At 37.5% G+C, this 27434-nt stretch overlaps 1 protein-coding gene across 1 annotated transcript in view; it reads left to right on the top strand.

Moving 5' to 3' along the window:
- Positions 1 to 21088, top strand: part of LOC119792974 (glucosidase 2 subunit beta-like) — a 48943-nt gene extending 27855 nt beyond the window's left edge. The window contains exons 2-3 of the mRNA XM_038299855.1: positions 13122 to 13221; positions 20419 to 21088. Coding sequence (XP_038155783.1) covers positions 13122 to 13221; positions 20419 to 20556 — 238 coding nt within the window. The 3' untranslated portion in view covers positions 20557 to 21088. The remainder of the gene's footprint in view (positions 1 to 13121; positions 13222 to 20418) is intronic.
- Positions 21089 to 27434: the final 6346 nt, after the last annotated feature.

Raw genomic sequence — 27434 nt, 5'->3', positions numbered from 1 at the left:
GGCCTCGTCTTTCCCTCATCAGTTTTTAAGCTCTGTTCCAGGCGGCACCTGTCCTCTTTCCTTAAGAAAATTGACATAAAACTAATCTCTGGTATGGTAGAATTGCTGCTATCATACAGTAATGTGCCGTTTTACCCTAGTATGGCTATTTTGAAGCAACTAGCCATCTAACTTTTTTTTTGCTTTCTTGTAATATATACATTCTTTTTATATTGTCTGTTGTATTTTTATCTTTAATGGCATCTTGCTTTAACTCTTTGTACTCTATATAAGCTAGTGGAACCAGAATTTCCCTGAAGGAGTAATCCCAAGGGATACATAAAGTTGAGTCTATGTCTAAGACTAACTCAAGTGTTTATAACCGATGCTACAATAAATGATCATGGAGTTTCCCTTCAACGTCACTCCGCTCAACTATGAACTTTCACATTTTAACGCAGAAGTATGTCCGTTTTGTGTCACGATTATCTTTCATAAAGTCTTTTACCAGAATATAATTTAATTAAATTTTTACACTTACTTTTCACTTTCACTCTCAAAAGAGTGAGAATGAGCATCCCTGTTTCTCCCTCATTATGGAGATATCCATAATGTCATCTCTGAATACACAAAACGTCAAACCTAAAAGCATAAAGCAGGACAAGACAACAACAGGTACCTTCCAAAACCAAGCTTCGAGGCTACCGTCCTCAAAGGTTTGCCCAAAATGTGCCAGAATGAAAAGAAATTGCCTGGTTTGATGAGCTGCAACATTCAAATTATGACTTATTTATGCTTCATATCATTTCTTCACAACATCTCTTAAATATTATCATATTTGTAATGAAAATATATTTTTTCTAGTGCCTTAACAAGCTATTTGACCTGTCTTAATTATATGAACTTCTGACATGATGGCGGTACTGGTGAACACTGAGGGTGACCTGGCCAAAGCTGCACTCACCCTCACTAATAGTGCTCTGGATTCAAAGCCCTTGAGTTTTAGCTCCTGAAATCTTCTAATCTCATACGGCAAACTGGGCTCAGTCTGATTTCTACTTGTCTTGTTTCATAAGAAATATTTGTATGTCGGCTATTTATATGATTGAAAAAGAGTCAGTCATGAATAACTCTTTTAAAGATATCTGGATGATCAAAATCTTAATTTATTCCTCAAGCTGTTTCCCCCCTGCACACATTCTATTGACTGTTTGTCTGCATCTTTCAATGACTAAATGATTCCTTCAGTTCTTAAATACCAAAGTTTGTAGGCATCACACCAAATCCAAACTAAAAGAAAGAGATGAAAAAGATTTTATCTAACTTCAGAGTCAAAATAAAAAAAATAAATAATTGTGACATTAAACTATTTTCAGTTTGACCCGAACTCAAATTCATAACGAAGGGAATGTTTTATTCCTGTCTCTATGGGCTAGCTCTGTTTTTATGAAAATGGTGTAAACAGTAGATGTGATTGACTCACTGAGGTGTTAGCAGTTCACTTCAAAAAAATGTTTCTCCTAAAATAGAAAGTGGAATGGAAAATTCTTAAAATCCCTATACTAAAATGTAACTGCTCAGTAAGAGCGTATTTGGACAGATTTTTAAACACTGTGAGAAAACACTTTATTTATATAGCAGAGCAAAGAGAGGGAGAGTTTCAGTTTTGCTGCAAGCACATCTGCAAATTCCTCTGATGCTCTTTTTAGTTATTGTCAACAAGTGAAAACAAATGGGAAAAAAAATCTGTCCTCGGTTTTATGACATTAGTGCTGCGTTTGTTTCATGAGCCGATGTTAAGATATGCTGCAAATTCATAGGTGTCATTCAGCTACAGTTTATTTAAATTGTTTGGCTCAGTAAAATACTTAAGCAGAATCTCCACATGTGCATTTATAATACATACAGGTGCTGGTCATAAAATTAGAATATCATGAAAAAGTAGATTGATTTCAGTAATTCCATTTAAAAAGTGAAACTTGTATATTATATTCATACATTACATACAAACTCATATATTTCAGATGTTTATTTTGTTTAATTTTGATGATTACAAATGACAACAAATGAAAATCTCAAATTCATCATATCAGAAAATTAGAATATTGTGAAAAGGTTCAAAATTGATGGCCCCTGGTGCCACACTCTAATCAGCTAATTAACTCAAACCACCTGCAAAAGCCTTTAAATGGTCTTTCAGTCTAGTTCTATAGGCTACACAATCATGGGGAAGACTGCTGACTTGACAGTTGTCCAAAAGACGACCATCGACACCTTGCACAAGGAGGGCAAGACACAAAAGGTCATCGCTAAAGAGGCTGGCTGTTCACAGAGCTCAGTGTCCAAGCACATTAATAGAGAGGCGAAGGGAAGGAAAAGATGTGGTCGAAAAAAGTGTACAAGCAAGAGAGATAACCGCACCCTGGAGAGGATTGTGAAACAAAACCCATTCAAAAATGTGGGGGAGATTCACAAAGAGTGGACTGCAGCTGGAGTGAGTGCTTCAAGAACCACCACACACAGACGTATGAAAGACATGGGTTTCTGCTGTCGCATTCCTTGTGTCAAGCCACTCTTGAACCACAGACAGCGTCAGAAGCGTCTTGCCTGGGCTAAAGAGAAACAGGACTGGACTGCTGGTGAGTGGTCCAAAGTCATGTTCTCTGATGAAAGTAAATTTTGCATTTCCTTTGGAAATCAAGGTCCCAGAGTCTGGAGGAAAAGAAGAGAGGCACTTCATCCACGTTGCTTGAAGTCCAGTGTTAAGTTTCCACAGTCAGTGATGGTTTGGGGTGCCATGTCATCTGCTGGTGTTGGTCCATTGTGTTTTCTGAGGTCCAGGGTCAACGCAGCCACATACCAGGAAGTTTTAGAGCACTTCATGCTTCCTGCAGCTGACCAACTTTTTGGAGATGCAGATTTCATTTTCCAACAGGACTTGGCACCTGCACACAGTGCCAAAGCTACCAGTACCTGGTTGAAGGACCATGGTATCCCTGTTCTTAATTGGCCAGCAAACTCTCCTGACCTTAACCCCATAGAAAATCTATGGGGTATTGTGAAGAAGAAGATGCAATACACCAGACCCAACAATTCAGAAGAGCTAAAAGCCACTATTAGAGCAACCTGGGCTATCATAACACCTGAGCAGTGCCACAGACTGATCGACTCCATGCCACGCCGCATTGCTGCAGTAATACAGGCCAAAGGAGGCCCAACTAAATACTGAGTGCTGTACATGCTCATACTTTTCATGTTCATACTTTTCAGTTGGCCAACATTTCTATAAATCCTTTGTTTTTATTGGTCTTCAGTAATATTCTAATTTTCTGATATGATGAATTTGAGATTTTCATTTGTTGTCATTTGTAATCATCAGAATTAAACAAAATAAACATCTGAAATATATGAGTTTGTATGTAATGTATGAATATAATATACAAGTTTCACTTTTTAAATGGAATTACTGAAATCAATCTACTTTTTCATGATATTCTAATTTTATGACCCGCACCTGTACACTGCTAGATAACTGCTTTGTTAAACTGCATTTACAGTTCAACCTTTATTGTATGAAACGTCTTTCATCATAGGGAATCGTTTAGGCTGTAGGTACTTGTTTTACCTCCATATTAGATTAGTCATTTCTAACTTAAAGTTCTATGTGTAATCACATGTTTACCAGACATAAAGCCTTTATTACAGAGAGTATAATAATTTGACATAAGTTTTGTATCAGTCGCTCTCATAGTCTAAAAGCTGTGTAAAAATGACTTGATTTTGTGCAGTGGTGCTCTTTGTGGCACTGTTCCCTTGTTGCAAAAGGGTTCTGGATTAGATTTTTTTTCTGCATGAAGCTCACATGCTGTCTTGCAGTTCTCCTCCGACATTCCAAAAACGTGACTAACATATGGACACACATCTCTATATTGCACTTAAATGCATGAAATGCGGATGTTTATGGTCGTGTGTCTGTGTTGCCCTGTTATGTACCGGCAACCTGTCCAGGGTGTAACCCCACTTTTACCCAAAGACTGCTAGAGATGGGCACCATCACCCTGACGAGTAAGCATCAGGATCACAAGACATGGAAGTTATAATTCTTTGTATATAAACATTTGTTTGGTTTGGATATTTACTGATGGTCCCCATGAGAACCGCCAAATTTGGAATGAGGAATCAGAATCACTGAGGCAGCGGCTAGAACTGGTATGTCTCAGAGCTGCTTGCCTTCTCCACAAAACCTTCCTCTCTTTCCCCGTTTTTATCTCTCTACGCCTTCTTCACCAGAGATTGTAGAGAGAGATCCTCCGCCTCAGGCATACAAACTTTGCTCGCTTTTTTTGTGTTGCCGAAGGTGCCACTGTCATTAAAAACCAAGACCATCCCGTTTTTCAACCTTTGTGGGTGGAAGTAAATGGTAAATGGCCTGTACTTGTATAGAGCTTTTTCAAGTCACAGGACTTGGCACCACCAGTCCCTCTGACCACATCAGTAGGCAATGGAGGTGAAGTTCCTTGCCCAAGGACACAATGACACTGAGAGCCGGAGCTGTGGCTTGAACCGACAACCCTTCTGGTTGCATGGCAAACTCGTGCAACCGATGCCAGTGTCACCCCAAGTAAAGCTCTGGAGTGACGAGAGTATGTAAAGAAACTTAGTATGATGAACTAATGGTAATTATTACATACAGATATGGGGTTAGCAGAGATGATTCCATTGTATCAAACATGCTTAGAATCTGTTGGAGTGTTTGCTCGAGTAAAAAATACTTTCACTTGAGAATGAAAATTGGAGCTCCGCACTGTTGCTTTCATACATGCATTTAAACAAGTTACATTGGGTCTCTGCTGATCAAAGCTGTTCTTTCCGTCAGACTTCTCGTTGCCCTTTTTCAGCATCTACTTTTCCTTGCCACTGTTCTTTGGAAAGATCAAATGTGACAAGTGCAAAACTGATTGTCGTTAACGGGGTATTTCCATCTCAGTCATGTACAGTAGCAGCCATTCAAAATGGCCCTTACCAGTCAAAAGCCAGCCGAATGGCAGCCCACTTCCCTGCAACTCCCAGCAAAATCCCCTCCAACTTCCAGCCACTGGAGTGACCCCCCTCCTTCTTCTAGGTGTGCATATTTTTTTACTCTAGCTCCACCCTTTCACTGAATGAAAGGGTCTGACCAGGAGGAGGCGCTTCTCTTTAGATCTTAATATCCAAAAATCATGACAGAAAGAATATTTTAGTAGAAAGATTGGTGCTTAAAAAATAATTGACGGGTACCAGTCAGGGGCCCATCAAGGAAAGCGAGGAAATGTTGAAAGGGTTACTACTGTAACAGCTCCTCCAGTGATTGTCTGTTTCATGTTTCTCCTTTCCTGGTTTGTCAGTTTAACTGGACGTCAATATTTTTGGTAGGTTTGCAGTTTTTGCCAAATTTATTTTTTTGTTTTTTAATGTTTTGCTGGGAACATTTAAAAAGATATATAAAATAAATTAAATTATACAGCTGAAGTATAATTTCTGTTGTTTAAGGAAGTAAACTTCCACACAAGAATATTTTAAATACCAAGGCTTTGTTTTTTTCTATATGAAGAGGAATCACAAAGCTTGAGTGGGTTTTACATCAGCTAAACAAACATACCAGACATTACTGAAGGCAAATGAACAGATTTATGCTCGGTTCATTTGAGGCCACCATTATGTTCGCTCCTTTCATTTTTGCCTGGGATCTTTCCCTCCTGTGAACACCCGGACACTAAATTCCAACAAACATCTACACAACAACACATCAAGGAAAGTGTAATTTTTGCCCCAGTTTCTTTTTTTTTCCTTGTCAACCCCCCATTTAGTATCTTCAGGGTGTTTTAACCCCATAGCAGGGTCATCCTAACGTTAATTGCTTCTGAAAGGTTGATTTGTGGCTGTAGCAGAGGGGGCAACTCTCCATTCTGCGTTGAGCGAGATTAGCAGTGGATCTTCAGGATTTATCACTCGAGGCGTTTGGATTAGCACAGCGATGGAGTTTAAAACAGCATCAGCGGTCACCGCAGCGTTTTAAACGAAGCAAGAGAAGCTTAAATCAGAAGATTTTCAGAAAAGAAAGAGGAGCTTATCAGCTTTTTAAATGATAATTACCCTTCATCAGGATTAGGCTTTTTTAAATGTCTTAAGTTTTAAATCAGTGTTTTGATAATGAAAAGGGAACATTTTTAAATTAGACATTTTACTTACAACCAGTTAATATTTTTCACTATTCTTTCATTTATTCCTTAAAAACTAAATGCAACACATTGAATGTTGGGATTTAATTATAACTCAATCTGCCTTTGTAAATCAAAATCACACCTTAGTAATTGAGAGGGAAGACTAAATGAAATTGGTTGCTTAATGTGGGCAGTTAGAGACACATCTGAGGCCCCTAGTGGCCCCTATCCCACCCAGTCTATGGATAATAGGTTTAGCTGTTTGGATGTGATGCCTATTACAGGTTTAACTCTGATGGAGGGTGCATTTTATGCCATTAAGGAAAGAGAAACAAAATTAATATCCATCCACATGTCTGTAAATAAGATTTTCTATTTTTCATGCCCTAAAATGGTGGATTTCTTCAATATTCTGCATTGTTAATTGTTCAATGAGAAACCTGCATTTTATGCCATACTTTCTTTTTTCCATGGAGGCTGTAGATGGAATATGGTAACATTTTATTTGTGTTCCCCTGTTTGTGTCCTTTGTTTGATATTTTCTTCGGTTTTACCCCCTTTCTCAGTCCTGGTTTACGTTCCTGGACGTTCCCTCTCTTTTATCTAACCCGTCTCCCTCCGTTCTTCCCTTCCTTTTGTTTTCCCCTCCATCCTAGTTTCATATTTAAAGCTTTCTCTCAGTTTAAATGTCAACCTTAAGCGCATAACGACTTGTAGTATTTTGATATTTTAAAATATGCATAAAGGACTGAACACTCTGAAAAGTTGAGCCGGCGACAAGTAGTGGATTATTAGATGAAATACAGTGTAGGAGGCCTGAGTGAGATTCATTCCTCAGTGACAGTGTTAATCTGTTTGCCTACTAAAATTGGATTTATTCATCTAGCTTTTTTGGAGGAGAAGCAGAATTTTGTCCTTGCCATTCATTTCAATAGAGATGTTTAGTGTTGGGGGGGAGAGTCCCTCAAGACACGGGTGCAAATGAGAACATTCAAACGGTAGACCAAATGATTTTAGGAAGCTGATCCCACTGCTGTGAGTGCATGCAAGCATGACTTATGTCAAGGATGCAGCTTAGAGCCAAACTGTGACAAATTGGATATGAAAATGAAGTTGTCACCATACCCAGGGGTCCACTGTGCAAAGCTGGGGTGGAGTTATGTTGTCTGACAGCAGGTCAGGCTAGCACATATGGATGATAGGCACCCAAATTGTATCCAATTAAGCAATAAGGCTCCATGTATTGTTGTTTTCAATGGTGTAAATAACTACATCTGTAACAAACTAGTAGTAAAAACCTCCACACAGACCTAAAGAAAATGGCCTGCCGATACCAAACCTAGGTGGGTATTATTACAAGGAATCTATCCAATAAAATTTTAGTTCATGTGTCTATATGAACAGTGTCTTGGCCACATCTCAGCGCTAAACTCAGCTCCTAATTGACAGAGTCTACGTTTTCTTCTGAGGTAGACAAAGGCTAACAGAGACAGAGCAAAGGCAAAAAAAAAAGAACAGCGGAGAATCAAGGGAACGGTTGGGTGAAGAGTCACATAGGTGATGTATAAGATCGGCAGTCAACTAGCCTGAGAAGCTAGGGCACCAGAGCTTTCTGCACTCGCATTGAAAGCAATCCATTTAAAAGCGTCCTGCGCTGACAGGGTATTGAAACCCAATCAAACAGGCTAGAAGGGAAGAAAAGGGGAGGCACTTGGACCCTGCCTCAGTCATGCGAGCAGTTCACCTCTGACCAACCCCTCAGGATTTTTAAGTAATGCTTGTGCATCGTGAAGAGCACTACAGTAGGGTATGAAAACTCAAAGAGCGCTGTAGGTCTTAAAAACAAGATAGCCTTTTTTTGAAAGAGGAATTTTGCAAATGCTATTTTATGAAACCATTATAATGAGCTTTAAGCTTTACTGCATTTTACTGGTATTCTATAATGTATATTCAAACAAGTAATAAAGACTGGTGTATGGAAAATATGTCTGTTCTTTTTTTTTTTTTATTAGCTTGAATGTAAAAAATAACAGTTTGCTTTTGTATCCACCTTACTGAGTTGGAAAAATAAAAATAGATAAAGATTTTCCCAACAGTATCAACCTTAAATTTGTGGGGTCATTTTCACGTCTAGAGTTAGATTTAACCAGAGCGGTTCGTCTTGTACCTATGGGTCTATGTTAAAGATGTTAGAAGATGAACAGTATGAGGTCTTTTCTATTTTCTTACAGTTTAGACACTTGTGCATGCTTCATGGCATGTGACAAACCCAAACAGTACCTGGTTTGACTTTGCTCTTGTCCTTTCCCATACTGTACAAGCCTCATTCTAGAAGTGTACAGTGAATAATTAACTTTCTGAACTCTGGATCTCTATAGCTCCTGCAGATTTACTTTGGGGTTTTTGTCTGCTTTTTTAATTAATGTTCCTCTCTTACCCGACATTATGAAGCTCTAGCAGAAGTTCAATTGAAGAAACTCTGACTTACCTCCATCAATCAGAAGCTGATCCGTCTCCGAAGCGAGCCAATCAGCTTCGAACTACTCCACCACGAAGCCCAATCAGCGTCCTGCTTCCACTTTATAAACTCCCTCAAATCTCACCCCAGCCGCTATCCTGCAATCGCAATGTCGGATTTCGATTCAGACGACAATTCACCCACCTCCATCCCCTTCTCCGCCATCGCAGCTGAATCGTCCTTCATGACACGACTTAACCTCAACTAGGGTGACCATATTTTCATTTGGGAAAACCAGGACACCTTGGAGCTGGGGGGGGGGGGGGGGGGGGGGGGGTTGATTGAAAGAACAAATGTCTCATCATCGGGATTTGCTCCGTGATCAGAGGAAATGTTACTTGGCGCACTACAGTGGTGAAAATTGGAAGTTCAGTTTAATATAATACAACTCTGTGAATAGTTCCGTCTGAAATAAATGAAAATAGTTGTTTTAATGGTTATTGAGTCAGATATGAGGCGGTAATGTTTGGTTTATCTGAAGGTTTTTATCTGTTACTGTGTAAATGGGTTTGGCTGTAATTTAAGGACAGATTCTAATAAATCTGCAGAGTGGGAACTATAAATCTGATAGGATTTAAATTTTTTTATTGTTGTATTGCACAATATGCTTAACTAAGTATTTTTTGTTGTTGAATATTAGAGATTTTGCAGATATATTTTGTAGATACATTGTTTAGATTTCCTTATATATTTCTAACCCTTTTATAGAATAGAATAGAAAATCCCTTTATTGTCCCACAATGGGCAAATTTACAGCAGCAGAAAGTTTATTGAAAATGGTCACACAAATGAGGACCTTAGAAAATGTATAAGAATAACATAATAGGGAAGAGTTAAAATATAAAAAATGCAATTCTGTAAAGTGTTTTAACAATATAAAACCGGATAATTAAAAACCAATATGCTGCTATGGACATTTTTACAGTATTGGATATTTGAAAAGAGCAGCAACATCAGAGATGTGCAGAATGACAGCAGCAGGTTATTTAACTGACTAAGGTTTCTATCATTACATTTGATTTTATTTGTTCCTGCTACCGGTGGTTAAAACCTTTATTCCACTCTGGATTCTTGTGAGTGTAGTCTTTGTTCGCTTTAACTTTTTTTAAAATAAATAAATAAACAAACAATTTTGAAAACCTCGGTATTCATTCTTTTCCTGCTTTGTGTGTCAACTTTCATGGTTGCTAAGCAACAGAGCATACAGGTAAAACCCGCCGAAGGGTGGACCTGTTCGAATTAACAGCCAAAACTCTTCCAGCCTCCTTATTTTCAAGGACTTCGAAGGATCCAGTCTAGGTAGACCGCGTCCTTGGAGGATGCGTCCTAGGTTTTCGAACAGAGCAAGAGCCTCTGATTAAGAACAGGGCTGCCCGCACTGACGCGGCTCAGGGATTACGTCACACGGAGCGTCGTGCGGAGTGAAATCAGGACATTTCCTCACTTTCTAAAAAAAACCCGGGACGCCCGGGACAGGACGTGAAATACGGATATGTCCCGGGAAATACGGACGTTTGGTCACCCTACCTCAACCTCATCAAGAGTATTAATCCCAGTTGTCACCATCCCTCGTCTCATCGCATTGGTCCGGCAGAAGACCACCATGTTGAGCCCGGTTCTGCCAGAGGTTTCTTCCCAAGGGGGAGTTTTTCCTCTCCACTGTCGCTTCATGCTTGCTCATCATGGACAGTTCACGGTACCCGCATCACCGAGCAGGACTTCTATATCCCGAGTCTGAGTGAAGCCCCGGCGTCAGCTCCCTTAGTCTTCTAGTCCCACAATTCTGCCCAGCAGATCACCTTGTCAACCAGCTCGGATCAAACCACCACCAGTTTCAGGCTCATGCATGTTAAAGCATAATTCAGCATGAATGTTCCTGCCGAGGTCTGAGCGCCAAAGACTATACTTTCTTATCAATAAATTCTTCTAATTATCTTTTCTCTCTGTGTGAGTTTTTCAGATTGAAATAGTGTGGCCATTTCTTTGTTGATTTGCTGTTGTTTTCTAAAAAGCTTGAACATTGTTTTAGAACCTAACCATGCTTTTAAACAATCTCTCAACCTTTTGTCTGACTTGCTCGCTCTGTTTCTGCTCTTAATGGTGCTAATAAAGAAAATAGGCACAGCGCAGTGCACTACAAAATTTTTTTTATCTAAATCAGTCATCTTCTAGTTAAATAAATGCTTTTTTCTTGAACCAAGGAGGTAAGTGAGACACTTAACCAATCAAATAAGATCATTTATGTTTTTAAGTTCAAATAAGAAAAAAAATAATTGCGTTGTCCTATTTCAAGTGCATGTTATCTAATTATCTTATCTTAAGAGTAAATATACTCTCATTCCATTGGCAGATTACCTTATTTACCTGCTTAGATTAAGGGCAAATACCCTTAATCTAAGCAGGTAAATATACTCATTCCAATGGCAGATTACATTATTAAGAGTAAATACACTTAATTTAATAAATGTTTACTTATTTATAGATCATTTTTGAGGTGTAATCTGTCTCTTTGTCAAAAGAAATACTGCTGTACTGACAAAATAAAGTAATTTGTGTAAGGTAAAGTAATCTATAATCTTTTAAACTCCCAACCATCACCACCTCTAATGACAGGCTAATGAACAAGTTTCTAGGAATCCGGTTGGATAGTAATCAATTCTAAACTCCTCTTTTTTTTTAGCATGTGGCTTCATCTTTCCCTTTATCTGCTAAGAAAACCTTGATCCAGATGACAATAAGACTGATGTTTGATTAAAGTGACATTATACTCAATAAAGATCAGCTCCAAACATTAGCTAAAGAAACCTTGACTTATGTGGCCCTCCAGCAAGTGCTTCATTTGCACACGGCACTGTTGTCTGTATTCTAATGTAAACTGAAAATCCCTACGATTACAGAATCAAACGCCATTGGTATTTGGTTTTTTTTATATCTAAAAAGTCTATATGCATCCTTTGTTTATCATTGTTTGGACATTTTTCTGAATTCCTATGATAAAGGCTCTGCCCAAGTCATTCCAAAAAAGTTCCACTGGACTGAAAACGTTTCGCTTCCCATCCTGGAAGCTTTTTCAATGATGAAAAAGATGTCAGAATTAGCGTTGAGTTCGAAGCTTTATATAGTAGCCCAAAAACTTGTTTTGGCTTAAAAAAAACATGCAAATTGAACCAGAAGAATGGGTCCGCCCCTCAGGAATGAGGAGTCATTTTGGATTCTTTGTTAGCCTGCAAGACCAGCTTTCCATTATGCTGCAGCAAAAGTTTGAAATAGGCTTTAAAAAGTACTGAAACTGAACACTTATGAATCAATGGCGACTTTTAGAAAAATATTCTGATGGATATGTTGTCTGAACTTGTTTCAGATAAAATGTTTTATGTTATTTTATGTGTATGTCACAGAATTATTTTAGTATTTCTGACAAAATGTGTGTTGTTCATAATTGGCAAATTTATATAAGCTTGAAAATGTTTGACCTTTAGGTTAATAAATAAAACATTAATTATTTAGGAAATAACACAAGTTATCTTTGTTTATATTAAAAGCCCTGACCGAGCAAGGCTAATTTTACTGGTTTATTTCTTTGAGGAAAGACCAGTGGAGGCACACAGAGCTGCTGTTGCATCTTGTGAAAGAGTTGGCAACGGTGTGGATGGCACTTAAGCAAATGAACAGAACAGTTCTAAGAAAAAAAAGAATAGAATTTATAGCTTGATACAGAGAATGATTAATGGCTACTGAAAGAAGATTGTAAAAAAGGTCTGCAGAAAGTCAGACAAAGATTTACTTCATTATTTATGCCCTGTGCTGCGGATAAACTAGATACTAGATGCAAGTGAAAAAGAGGAGTAAAATTAACCAAATCCAAGGTTCTGCCATATACCAGGATATTACCTAAATCAAATCTGCTTAGCTGCCTGTAATTGTTACCTAATTTAAGCAGAGCATGAGAGAATGTCAGCATAATGAAAAGGCATATGTCGATACAGTGCAGGATACCTCCCACTGGCACCCTGGTATGGTTTGGTTTCTATTATCCCCTAGAAATATTTGGTGAGAATATAATTAGCTAGCAATGGGCAGGCACGCTCATCTGAGTTTTCCTCTTCTGCTTCCCCTGTGTATAGTTGCACACAGCACTAGCACAACGTTAATTAATATTTTCTCTCCATTGTTGAGCAAAGAGAGGACGTTTGTGTACCAGTGCCAAAGAAGGGCACTGCCAGACTTACCATCTTGCAGGCTTTTATTTATTTTTATATTTTTTGCTGAAATAAAAGTGTGTTTCAGAGTGCCAAACGAGTGATGCTTTAAAAAAAGATTCTCTCAGTTTGTATCAAATGTTCTTTAATGCTCAGAAGTCCTCTGTAAAAGTCATGAAAGATGCCTCTTTTTTTTTTTCTTCTTTGCCTCTGTTTTGGCTTCAGAACATGGGGGATGTGGGCAGGACCGCCAAAGAACCACTACAGTCAGATGGTGTATGAGAACGGGGAACCGTGCTGGGAAGGAGGTTCTCGCACAACTACTGTAAGTAAAAGTGGACGCAGCCTTGAAAAGCACACACTGGTGAACCTACTCTAGAAGCGTTATTCTCACAATTCGCCTGACTTTTACTCATATTCCTCTTGGCTATTAGGTCCTTAAATAGTAAATTATTTTCTTCGCAAAATTTCCTTATTTACCTGTTTATATATGTATATACACACATTATTGGTTGAAATAATTATGATATTCAAAGGTTTCTCAGACGTAAAAAGGTCCATGTCTCATTGAGCAATATCACAGGTTAAATTTAATTTTGACTTGAATCAAAAGAACTTTCCTATATAGCTGTTTGTTTTGCAAAGCCCATTAGAATTTTTAAAGCAAATGTAAAAAGCTTTCATTACTTAAACTTGCTCAACCTAATTATTTCCAATGTCTCAAAAAATGAATTAAGATGCACTGAATGCATAATTTAATACAAAAATAAGTAATTCAGACATAAAAAGCTGTGGATACCTGACATACGTAGGTATACTAACCAGTTGCCTTGAGTATTTCTTTTTCATTGAGGACCTCTGCTCTATTTAATTTTCTCACTTAGAAGGTATGACTATATAACATACTCTGTGAGTGTTCCACAGGGTTGGCACCTTTCATAAATGAAAATAGCTTTAGTGGCAAGGTTGTTTTAATACTGCTATCTGTCAGCCCCCATTGTACCAGATACTTTACCACATACTCTGAAAGAATCACATAATAACCTGAAATCGGGAAAAAAAAAACGAATCCTAGCTGAGCAGCATCAGTGGGGCAGAATGCAAAGCAAACTATGAAATTGTTGGAATTATTATGATTTCTGTTGTTTTTATCATTTTATTCATGTATATGTTTTATATTGCTCTCAATCATTTGTTTTTCTATATGTTACTCTCATCATTAGAAATAGTGTATGAAGGTCATAAGAGAATGCTTTCCTGTTTTTCATTTGAGAAGCAGAGAAGTGAAAAGTCATAACCCCGACACCTTTTTGTAAAGCGTATGCTGAAACCAGGCAAGTTCCCTATCTTAAAAGTTCATGCTATGTCTAAGAGACTGCGTAATCGAAACTAACGCCTGCTGTTGTAATGTGTTGACTGCTCAATAAAAAGCCTGGCAAGTGTTGAGCCAAGCGGAGATGCAGAGATTGACGGTTCAACTCTGGACTCCCCTTTGCAAAGCAATTCAGGAAAAATCTTACACTGTCTTTGTTTCCATTTTTTATAGGTTAAGGTTGGGGAAACCTAACAACACTAACAGAAATAGTTTTGTAAAATGTGTTATTGTATTGTATTTTATCATTATTTATTATATTTTATCATTATATATATAAAAAACTGAAAATGTTAGAACTGTGAATTTACAGTCATATGTTTATATTACTGTTTTATATATTTTTTTTTACTATTTTTCAAGGCTGCACTTTAAAAAAAATGAAATTGTCCAGAGTCTATAATATGTCTATAATATGGCATGTTGTTGGTGTGGTTTTTAAAATGGAGCACAGATGGCTGTTCATGACCCAAGAGCCAGCAGGACAAAAACATTACAGACACATAAGAACACAGAAACGTAACCATCAGTCCTCCATACCCTGACCATCTCCTGATACCGATAAGGTATGATGGTTAATGTGTTTGTTTATGTGGAGTAAATGATCAGTTATTGAATATACTGTAGTATAAGGCCATGTCAGTGATCATTTAAAGAGTGAATCATGCCTGCAGACAAAAAGTAAAATGTCTTAATAAAGAATGAGAAGTTATATAGGAGGTTTGATGGAGAAAGCAGGTGAGTTTCTGCTAGTTTTGAGGCTCTCATAGAGCATTTAGTGCAGACAATATTGAACAATTAGTGTATATTGTAACAGTTCATAAATATATTATTTGACAAACTTCACATAAACAAACCTCTGCCAGATCAGACTGTATCCCATTCATTACTTAACTGCATAACCAAGTCATGTGCATATTTTTATTATAATGTCCTCATTATTAGCATTGTTAGCTCTATGAGTTTATATGCGGCATTGCTTTGCAACATATTGTCCACTACTAATGAGGGATTTTGAAGCTTTATTTAGACAGGTTGCCTTCTTTATCACTCTTTACTAATAAATAAAGCATACCATTAGGATATAAATAATTATATAATCCTTTGTCTATCCCCAACTAAAAGGTTTAGATTATTCCGTAGAGCCAAAATACTTAGTATGTACATAAGAATACATTTTGCCACATAAAAAAATCTAAAAACCACTGCATGTAAAAGTTTTTCCTTGTCTTGGTCCTCTGCAGTTCACTTTATTTAGTATTTGTTGTAGGGAAAACTGGGCTTTTCTAAAACTTTTGCCCATTATTTAATATCTAATTGAGGAAAAAATATTCTGTCTGATTTGATCCCTTTTTGCTTGTACTTTTAGCGATTCTTTGTGTGGATGTACAGTGAGGAAAATTAGTATTTGAACACCCTGCTAATTTGAAAGTTCCCCCACTTAGAAATGTTGTGACCTCTTTGCAGCTATATCAGACTCTCATTGTGGACATGCAACTACAATGAAAAATTCAGACTCCTCCGTGATTTCTAAGTAGAAAAACCTGCAAAATAGCAGCGTGTTCCAATACTTATTTTCCTAACTGTAATATTAACCAACATCCACCTTCCATAAAAGCTCAATCCGCTCTGGGTGATCATTGTATTATTCAGAGAATGTTATTCAGCTGCATCTTATTTTTTTCTTCTGTTAAAACTGAGGCCAAGCAAGCTGTTATGTAGATGTTCAGAGGTATCTTCTGTGAAAAAGAATAACAATTTATGGTGTTAATATGGTGGTGATGGAAGGAGAAGGGCTGCAAAGTGTCGTCTTAAGAGCAAAACATAAACCAGGGTCGTGTTTAGAATTTGTCTTAATGGGGAAATAATTCGACTTCAAATGTGAAGAAAGGTCTGTAATAAATTTAGCAATACTAATCCACTTTAAGAATGAAAACACTTGAATGAAGGAAAACTAGATAATAATGAAATGAATCTCGCATCAAGGGACAGTTTGGAGCTTTTCTGCTTACTGTAAAAGCACTAGTTAGGTCGTCATTAGAACCTTTAAAGGTTCATATCTGCATCCCCTCTGCAACAGTCTACCAAAAATCTCCCTTTTTTTGGATAACAAATAATCAATACTGATCAGTCTGCTGCCTATTTGTCACCAAACTTTTTTTTTTACTCTCAAGACCCCTCTACCTGAGCCCTCAAACATCTTTTCCTTTCTCTAAAACCTCAGCATGTTTCCCACACCCACAGACACTCTTCAGTCACTTTCATGAGGCCCATTTACATGTTTTTCTTTTCTGCTAGAATTTGCTTAGTTAAATATGTAGCACATTTAATAGGTTTAGTTTCATTTTCTTTTCTTTTTTTTACCCTTGCCCACTCTTCAGATCAGATCCCAGTCAACGTCGTTTGTAAATGTATGTGCTCTAACCATCCAGGGCCTCCCTTTGAAAAGACTAAATTGAATTCCTTTGATACAACCCCAGAACCGTGTGCAGGCAGCATAGATGAAGACTCGTCAGAAGTTGACGCTCATTATATTTGAAATGTTGAAAGTCAGCCTAGGATGGTGCCCTCTCCCTCTTTCACTTGGATAAAATAACACTTTCTTCTTTTTTTGCATCTAAGTAGGGACCAATGATGTATTGTTTTACTTTGGGTAATCCAAATTTAAGCTCTGTGTAGTTAATCTTATGAGTCTGTGGGGAAGGAGGGAAGTCAACTGTTTAATTTATTAATTAAATTCTTAGGCTGGGGCTGTAGCTTGTAAGAACCGACTACAACAACTCTGGCTGCAGAATGTTAACCAGCTGCATTCTCTGATAAATTGGGTCAGTGGAAGTCTGTTCTTTACTGATTTATTTGTCTCCAAGAAATGAGAGGCTTTAGTACTAACTGATTTATTTATCATGAGAAATATGTCATTACTTTTCTTTTTCATTTAAAATCCTAATACAAAATTATGATCAATAAAAGGCAGTGGAAAGACCGTCTAAATCTGCAAAAATGGGGTAAAAGGAACTGGCTGCTGCAATATTGTAATCAACCAACCAGTTTGATACAATCACATTTGTTTGCTTATTTACTGGAGCTGAGAGGTTGAACTGTCCCTTTTATTTCCTGTTTTCTGTCATCTTTCATCAAAATCACACCCTCTACATAAATGATATATAGAGGTTGAATTAGCAGGCTTAAAGGTAAAGTAGAGAATGTTCTTTTTCTGGGTGGATCATCAAAATAAGTGGTCCTCTTAATTGTCAATCATTCTGTTGATATGTTTACGTAAGGCCGTCCTATGTGCTCGTCTTCATTTTTACTTACCTGTGGCGAGTCTGACATGGTGGAAAAATTGCAAATCTTTTGAAAAGTAAGCTTGTATGAGCGATGCAAACAGCAACTTTTAAAAAGAGCGTGCACGTGGAGAAAGGGGCTCGTGCACGCTCTCACATGCGTTTAATAAGCATTCCCTCTCGGATGCGAATACAGGGTTGTGCATATGCTTTTTTTTGTTTGTAAAGTGGAGAGGGCGGGTCTTTTAAAAAATTCACAAAAATCCTCAACCATAACTTTCACACACCCTGGAGAATGCTAATTTATTGGTATGCTAGTTAACTAGTTAGCATTTTAGACCCTATTAGTTCTGTTGTACTGAAAGATGCATAGACAGTTTATGAAATATTGGCTAATAAATACAATTCATAAACAATATGATCAAATATTTTAGTTAGATTTTTAACTTATTGTGATTTATTTGTGATTTCACAACCGAGCAATATGAAGCCAATTCTATCCTTTCGTCCTGATTACATTCTTTTTTTTTTATATGTAATTAAGTGATCAACATGTTTTAAAATCTCCTTAAGCACTTTTTGCTTTATCAATTTTTTTCAAATAAAATGGCTTTTGAATATTATCTGTTTAATAGGTCGTTATTGAAAGTTGTGGCCTATTGGTAGCAACATGTTTGCATCCTGGAAATGCTTTAAAGGTATAGTGGAGGATTTTCCCAAATTTCTGAAAAGACCCGCCCTCTACACTTAAAAAAAAAAATAAAAAATTGCACATGCACAACCCTGTACCCGCTCCTGAGAGGGAACTCCTATTAAACGCCTGTGAGAGCATACACGAGCCCATTTCTCCTCGTGCACGCTCTGTTTAAAAGTAGTTTGCATCGCTCAGACAAGATTACTTTCCAAAAGAAGATTTGCAATTTTTCCACAATGTCAGACTCACCACAGGTAAGTAAAATGGGGACGAACACGTAGGATGATTGACAATTATGAGGACCAATTATTTTGATGATCCACCCAGAAAAACAACATCCTCCACTAAACCTTTAAGATCACATGCTTACATCTCACTGCCTTTCTAGGTCCGTGACCTTTAGTCCTGCAATGCTCCTGCAGCTGATCGCTGCAGTTAAAGTCAATCAGAGTTGTTCCCCTGGTTGCGACACGTTTCTGAGATGTCCAAGATGAGCTGGCCATTGGCCCCTTCTCTAAAATAGTTGTTTTATTTTTGCTGCTTGCTATTCCAGCTAGACAGCAATCTAGAACTGAGCCAATCTGTGAGGTAGGAAACTGTTGAAGAAAAGTGGACCTGGTTGAGTTTACAAGTAAAAGACCGCATTCTGTGGAACGCATGTTTTAGGCTTTTATATTACAAAATAATCTGTTCATACAGATGATCAACAGCCATAGTAAATACAAGCACTAAATAAAATACATAACTGTAAAACTAAATATTTGAATTCACTGCATTAAAAAAAAGGTATAGTGATTAGATACGAGAAAGCATGCAAGATGCTAATAGTGCTTATAAAATAAACACTTTAGTTGTTTGTTGCTCTATTTATATTCCTATAGAGCCATGATGTAATCCAGATACAGCAGAACTGATACAGTAGGTTAAATGCAGAAAACAAATTTCAGTGGGATATACAAATGCAATGAAATACAAAGGTATTAGGGTATTATTATAAAAGTATTATTATTATTACTATTAGTTGTTTTTTTTAAGAATTAAAGTCAGAACAACATAGATAGTTTTGCCCTTACTTTGGGCATTACACCTTGAGTTTAATTCAAAACCGCAACTATGACAATTATGATTCAAGTAGTAACATAAATAATCATTGTGGGGATTTGTACCAATAAAGCCAGTGGAGCTGCCTAATGCAATGTGAAATAATAAACTAGATGCTACAATGTAGTTAAAGCTGTTTTTCCATGGCGGAACACAAAAAATGAAAAGCATAAGCACCGATATTTAACCTGAATAAACACTGCTACATTTATAACTATGCTTTTGAATCAGAGGGACGGCCAAACAGCATGCAGTTTACATGAACCAAACCATCTGTTTTGAATCAAAAATTTCTTTTCGTTGTGCTTTCGTTCAATTCTTTATGACAAGTTAAGTAAACATAGTGTGTATAAAATGGCTGTGTTTGCACTGAGAAGAGTTCATTTGAATATTGTCTCATATGTCTGAGGAAGGAACCACATGAATTATGGACGCAAGGAAGTATTTTGTAAAACCAGGCAGCACAAAAACATTTAACATTTCTGTTGAACCAGATACTAGGTCACATAAAGAAAAACAATGTGTATGTTGTTGCCAGTTTTATATCCAAGAAACGGACAAAACTGAGCCAGTGGCATGGTAATATCCGTCTTGTGGTTGTAACAAGTTATTTTATTTAACAGGACTGCCGCCTAAAGATTCAGAATCATGTGAGGGGTTTCTAAACAAACAGTTAAGGATAAATAAATGTTGTTTTCCTATCTTGCAGGAATACTAGCTTTAACAGTTGGATACATGGCGACTGTAATTACATCATCTCAATTTTTGGATGTGAATGACAGTAGTGATATCCCATTATCCCAGCCTGTCCCAAAGGCACAGCCACAGGAGGGACAATGCTGTCATGTGGTTGCAGACGCTGGGACTGCTGCACGCACAGTGAATGTCTCTAATGCCCTCTGGTTCTACCTTTTCCAAGAAGTAGACCAAATCTTTTTGGAATCACAGAAACAAGCAGCTGGACATCTTCAATCAGCCCTCTAAGTTAAAACTGCCATGGCTCCCAGTTTGGGTAACAGCCACTTTTTGTCCCCAAATCACCTCAGCTTCTCCTCTTCTGTGCTTTTCTAGGTCACGCTGACATGTGGAACGGAGACAGCCCTGCGATTGGTGAAGGAGCCCAGCAAATGCCAGTACATCATGGACTTTGAGACTCCTGTGGCCTGTCAGCCGCTGCTAAAGCAGAGGGGCGTTCACAGCGAACTGTGACCTCCTCTTCCCTTAGCCGCCTTAGCCTGGAATAACTTGGAACCGCGGCCTTTGTCGCCTTGCCCCTAGTGACAGACTGAGGTCCTGAGGGTCCCCTCTGACATCTGTGTTGTCAGAACGTATATACTTCTAAGCAAGTTTGACTAAGGTCAGAAAGTATTTTTCTGTAATGATGTTCCATGAACACTTTCCGTAGTTTGCATAGACTGTTACTTAATTTCCATTCTGTTTCCATATAGCATTTATTGACCAATTATCAGAATGGAAAAATGAGTACACTTGCTTAGTCTTCAGTATTGCAGCAATATTACAGTGTAAAAAATAATAAAATGATCCTAGATAGAGTATTAGATAAGAGGATTTGACAATACTGTTGCAATATATTCCAAACTGGATGCTTTAAATGACAAGTTTATCGTTCTACTTGTATGTGGTGTCCACTTTATGAAACCTCATTTAAAATCAGAAGAATATATCTTGAAATATATATGTATAGAATAGTTATATTTAGAAAAAACACCAAAGACCTAAAAAAAAAGTCATAATCATATTTTTTTTATTTCAAAGTTCATTAATTTCTTTTTTTCCAGACTGAAATTTTAAACATTTCCTGTCAGTTTTAAAAGGTCAGTAACAAACTTTACTTTGGGTCTATTGAGCAGATCATACCTTATAAGATTGGATAGCATGCCTGCAGTTTGTTTTGGCTCTTAATAGATTTGTGGAGTTCTTTTTTTAAGCCTCTTCTAGGGCTTCTTGATTTTGTTGGATTTTTTTGTTGTTGTTGTTTTTAGAGCCAGTAACTTAAAAAGGATACATTTATGCTTAAACTTGGACCTCTGTACATCCAGTTGGCTTTGGCCTTAGTCATCACCAATCATAAAAAGTATACAAACCCCTACATTTTTACATCAAATACTGATAAAATCCCTTTTTTGATAAAAAAAAAGAAAAAGTATTTTTCCAACTTCATTAGGTCAATGATACTGCTTAGATTTCACACAAGTATTTATATCAGATCTCTTAGATTATGAAAATTGTATATTTTGTCTGACATTAATTAAATGTACTCCTTTATGCAACTTTATGCTAACATTGTTACTTTGCCTAAAATTGACATTTCTGTCTTAAAAGAGCAACTGTACTCATGTAAAAGTTGCATATTTGCATTTCTATTTAGAACAAATGCCCCAGAGGCTAATTCCTACCGGGGAAATTATTCAAAGATGCAGCTTTTTGTTGAACAGAGAAACTACTGATGGGTTCCATCCTTTAGTATTTTCCATTCCATTTATCCTTTATACTGTAGGTCACATATTTGTGCTAACTGTATTAAAGAAAATGATTGGATTGCACATAATTGCTGTATTGAGATTTCTCTGGTTATCAAATTTGTCTTTTTTTGCATTTTTTCAAAAGGAATAACTTTGAATATTGGTTTACTGTGAGACTTTTGGTATTTTGTTTGAAAATATATATTTTATCTGCAATTGTTATTTAAGGATGCATTTCAATGGATGAAAATTATTCAGTCGGATTGTTTGATCATGACTAAAGAGCAAGCTTTGTTGTTCTGATTGGTGCAGCTCACTGGGTTTACTGGGTGTGTATAACAACAAGTGTATAACAATTTTGATCTAATTAGAGTTTGGGGACAAACAAGTCAACTGAATAAAACTTTACAGATGGGATAGCAGTTGGTATACTAACAGAAATCTGTGCAGACTGGTTAGGAATATTAGCACGATAAAGCATGATTGCTAAACGTTCAGCTAGTGCGTAGGAACAACTAGTGACCTGTTGGTACCTGTAGCTACAGTTAGCTGTTGGTCTAGATGCCTGTCTGGCTGTGTGGTGGGGCAGCATAGCGTTGCTTCAAACACCTTTAAAAAGTGTATCTTCACTGCTCGTTAGCAGGTGCTTTAGCTCCACTGGACTGGTTATAATCTGTTCTTACTCCTCAAAGCTCTGACCCAGAGAGTAAACTCAGAATAAACTCTTTCCCTCCATTCGAAATTCCATTATGAAATGAATCTAATATTACAAAATACATCTTCAAATAGTTTTTTATAAATAAATAAATGCATATATCTTGCAGTAAATAAAGCTTAGATAAATAACTGAATAAAAACAGAAGTAAATGAATACATTACAATATAAGCTAAACATGTACTTTTAATATATATCTTGGTTTAATTTATTGAGAACCTTTATTTTTTTATAGAATATTTAATTACATTTTAATTTTACTTTTTAACACAAGTGCAAATTAGTTCACAAGTAAAGATCCATTATGACATTATTAAATCTGGCAATGAAGAACTTGACCATGAAGCCCTAACCTCAATTTAATAACTCAGCTTTGTCAGAATTTTAAGGAGAGACTCAAAGACTGAACAACTTGCCCAACACAGTAGCTGATATCACAATTATATTCTATAAAAATGTCCAAAATTCATATAACTTCTCCTAAACCTTATAGGAGGCTTTTTTTTTTTTGTACAAGAGAAAAGGCTGATATAATGGCATTAGGGGCGTGTTATGTTGCCTCTAATGGTCTGATGCTGCACTCATACCAAACATGTTTTTAGGGTCAGAGGCGTCCAGATGATGATATGCAAAGTCTATGATGGACACACGTCAAGGGGGGCTTGAGGTCCTAAAGAGCTCCCCGACCCCCTGGTGTGGCGCGTCTTAAAGCGTTTCAAGCATAGGCACGGGATGTTGGGAGCACATTGCTTGCAGTTCGACGCTGTGTGACGCTAAACAGAAAAACTGATCTGAGAGCTGGAATGGGGGGCACTCCTTGCTTCTAAGCATTGACCTTTTCTCCTAAAGCGGTGTCAGAATAAAGCCACACAAAAAAATAATAAAATATATGTACACACACATATAAATATTATATGTTACATAACATAAGGTTTACATAAAAAGCCAGAAGAATGTCTTATATAATGTAGAATAAGAGAGCTCTGATCTCTCCACTGAGACAATTTCTTACAGAACTGCGATAAAACAGTTAATTATGTATACCTACATTTATTTAAAATGTTAAATCTTGCCTGAGAAAAAGTTTAAATATTGTATTCTGGTACTTGCAGTTTTTACCACATAACTAAAAAAGCTTTTACTTCCAGCAGGAAACTCCCTAGAGTCACTAGGGATTTTCAGGGCTAATGCTGCGTAGGGGGCCACTGGCCTGAAGTGTAGCTTCCTGCTTAAAAACAAATTTAAATTGCTTTATGTCATGACGGAAAAGTAAACAAAGCCGCTCTCTCCATTGCATCTGCAATCGAACACGAGGCTGGCAGCGACTGTCATATAAGTCTGTACACACTTTGCCTTTTGTGCGTTAAGTGCTTTTGAAGCTCTCAATGCGAGTCTGAACTTAACGTGCAACGCTAACCTAGCAAGCCGGATCGATTCATGTGTAGCACTCAGGTTCAGTCCTGCATATTATCAATCTGGGGCTGCACTGAAGGAATCTGTTCAGAGAAAGGAGCGACATTTAGCAGTGTCACCTTAGAGGGCAAAGCAATAAGCCTTAGTGCAATAATTAGTTTTTAGCCGGCACAATGTTTTATAGGCAATTTTTATTTCACAGTAGGAAACAAAATGGCAGTAGATACCATAAGAAACCACAACAACTAACACATTTACGCTCTTTCTCTTCCTCTTTCCAAGATGAAATCATGGATGCTAACCAAGCAGACGTGACAGCAGGAGCTCCTTTTCATCACAGCTATAAGTTCCACCTTAAATGATTAAACTGCAACATGATTGGCCGACTTGTTTTAGGCAGTCTGGAATGGTTGAATCAGGAGTAGGACAAGATGAATTCTAGTGTATTTTTTTTCCTAAATTACTTTGAGATTTTTGACTGTACAGGCAAGGTTTAAACAATACAAAAAAGAGCATTAATGACAAAAAGCAAACTAAAACAGAACTTTATTAGTGATCTGCTACAGCGGTGTGCCATGGAGTGTTTTATTTTAAGCAAAGCAAGCAAATAATTTTGTTCATCACTCTGCAATGTTGTGTATAATAATAGCAGGCACAACCTATTATTTTTGTTCCAATCAAGTAGTAACGTATTTTCAAAATGCATTTACTACTCAAATTTTCCTGATGCTACAATAGGATCTTCAAAGGTATCAGGCATCTGATCAGCATCCCTTCTTGATGCCTCGCTTGGAAGGAGACTGAGGGACAGGACCGATCTTCGAAAGCTTTGAGAAAATCCCAGCGACGGAAAGTTTTGCAAGGAAGAGGGATTTCTGGTTGTCCTACTTGAATTGGTCACAACAGCGACACCGTCATACTGCGGACAACGAAAGATAAAAAACATCAATAGATATTTTCACTAGGTGCACCAGGTGCCTTATCTGGCATCTAAACCTTGTTTTTCCTAAATGATTTTTTTTTACATTTTGTGTTTCAATTTTGGGAGAGGTTATTCACTTCTGTACTACCTTCTCTATTTTTTGAATGACAATCGTTTCATGTTCCTGTGCTTCATCTCATCATCATCATCATGGTTTATGCTTGAGGCGTCTGCAAGGTCTGCCCAAATTAAGTCATCTTGGGCTTCCATGCCTCTCTGTAGACTCCACGCAGAAGTTCTGCACCGAAGAAAATTTCAAACTTCGAGCACAGCAGAGGGGCTGCATGGTGATGAAGTGGGTACAACTGTTGCCTTGCAGCAATAAAGCTCCTGGTTCGATTCCCAGTCCGTGATCTTTCTGCATTGAGTTTGCATGTTCTCCCTGTGCATGCGTGGGTTCTTTCCAGGTACTTCAGCTTCCTCCCACAGTCCAAAAACATGACTGGGAGGTTAATTGGTTTCTCCAAAATGCCCTTAGGTATGAGTGTGTGTATGCATGATTATGTGTCTCTGTTTTGCCCTGCGACAAACTGGCGACCTGTCCAGGATGTATCCAGCTAAAGACTGCTGGAGGTAGGCACCAGCCCCAACCCTGACAAGGAGTAAGTGGGAGAAACTGGAAGCCCCCTGCTCTAGGAAAATAAATTACTGGTGCACTTGGATGCCATGAAGAGGCTTTTATAAAGTCGTGAATGGCTGTGTAAATGGTGTTGTCGGCCAGAACAGGGTGAAAGCCTCAATAGGCGGGTCATTTTGGTGGTATGTCCGTGCGCCAAGCATAAGGCACTAAGGTCTGCCCTAAATAACTGAGACGAACACTGATTTTGATTTTAAAATATTCAAAATACAACAAGGATACGATTAAGATTTAAGTTTGTAAAAAGGGTGACTTTTAAAAAAGTCTTGAGTTATTTAAATCTGAACATTCTTTTGTAACCTACTGGTCCATTGTCCTCGGTATGCTGTCATTTATTAGACACTTTCATGGTTATGTACACCTACAAAGTCATTTAAAAGACTACAAAATAGACATTTGTGCTTGTTTGAAAATTAAATAAAAGGGGATTGTTTTAAACTTGTACACAGTACTGTACACCAAAGCTACATTAATGTACAAGCTCCTAAGTCTTCTGCATTATTTACAGACCTTCAGTTCTTATTCTATGCTGAATTTAACAACTATTGATTTTCCAACATCCTCGCAGGCCAAGCAGTCTGCCTCTTCCCCTGCCTGCTGTCTGTGATGTTGTTATGTAACGGATTGTAGGGGTTTTTGCAGCAGAGCCCTCTGCTCATTAAGGGGGAGCTAAATCAGCTGTCAGGTTTCCAATAGTCTGCCTGATATATTCCTGGCCTGCTGGGGCAGCTGGGTGGCTGTTTGCCTGCTAGCAATGCAATAGCCCCAGGCCATGCAGCTCAGGAACTGCTGCTTTTTATTTATCTGGCCTCAGCTCTCATCCACATGCTCCATTTGATGCCAAGCCTAACCATTTGCTTTCACCTTCGATTTTCCAGATAAATAATGCCCCGTTTTGTTCAGGGAGCCAGTCAAATTATATTAAACACATTGCTGCGAAAGCTCTATAAAAAATCATATTGAGTTATGTAAAATTCTTTGATTTGGTGAAACGATCTGAGTTCAGATAGAAAATAAAACAAGGTAATAAAAAAAATGTGTGGAAGTCCAGTCAGTTTTAAACAAATGGAAGTATTATGGCAATGGGTATGCACTTTTCAACCCCCATCCACCAAATAAAGGTTAAACAACTTTTTTCTTTCATTTCTACTATGGAGCATTTTAACTAGAGTGCAGAAGGAAATGTTTATGTCAGCTTAAAAAAAAGAAGATAATTTGCATTTAGCCTTTTCCTCTCCAATACTCTTAAGTCAGATACATGGGAACTTATATACGATAAACAATATACGTAGTAAATTGATACAACCACTGTTTGATTGTAACCAAATAGTTCTTTTAACTTTAGAAGTTATTACAGGTAAAAGCCAGTAAATTAGAATATTTTGAAAAACTTGATTTATTTCAGTAATTGCATTCAAAAGGTGTAACTTGTACATTATATTTATTCATTGCACACAGACTGATGCATTCAAATGTTTATTTCATTTAATTTTGATGATTTGAAGTGGCAACAAATGAAAATCCAAAAATACGTGTGTCACAAAATTAGAATATTGTGTAAGGGTTAAATTTTGAAGACACCTGGTGCCACAAACTAATCAGTTGATTAACTCAAAACACCTGCAAAGGGCTTTAAATGGTCTCTCAGTCCAGTTCTGAAGCCTACACAAACATGGAGAAGATTTCAGATTTGACAGCTGTGCAAAAGGCGACCATCGACACATTGCACAAGGAGGGAAAGACACAAAAGGTTGTTGCTGAAGAGGCTGGCTGTTCTCAGAGCTCTGTGTCCAAACACATTAATAGAGAGGCAAAGGGAAGGAAAAGCTGTGGTCAGAAAAAGTGATAGGGATCACC

Source organism: Cyprinodon tularosa, unplaced genomic scaffold (genome assembly GCF_016077235.1).
Source record: "Cyprinodon tularosa strain WSP-4 unplaced genomic scaffold, ASM1607723v1 ctg438, whole genome shotgun sequence".
NCBI classification, from domain to species: Eukaryota; Metazoa; Chordata; class Actinopteri; order Cyprinodontiformes; family Cyprinodontidae; genus Cyprinodon; species Cyprinodon tularosa.
Note: the sequence above shows the minus strand (reverse complement) of the source record. Positions and strands in the feature narration are given on the sequence as shown.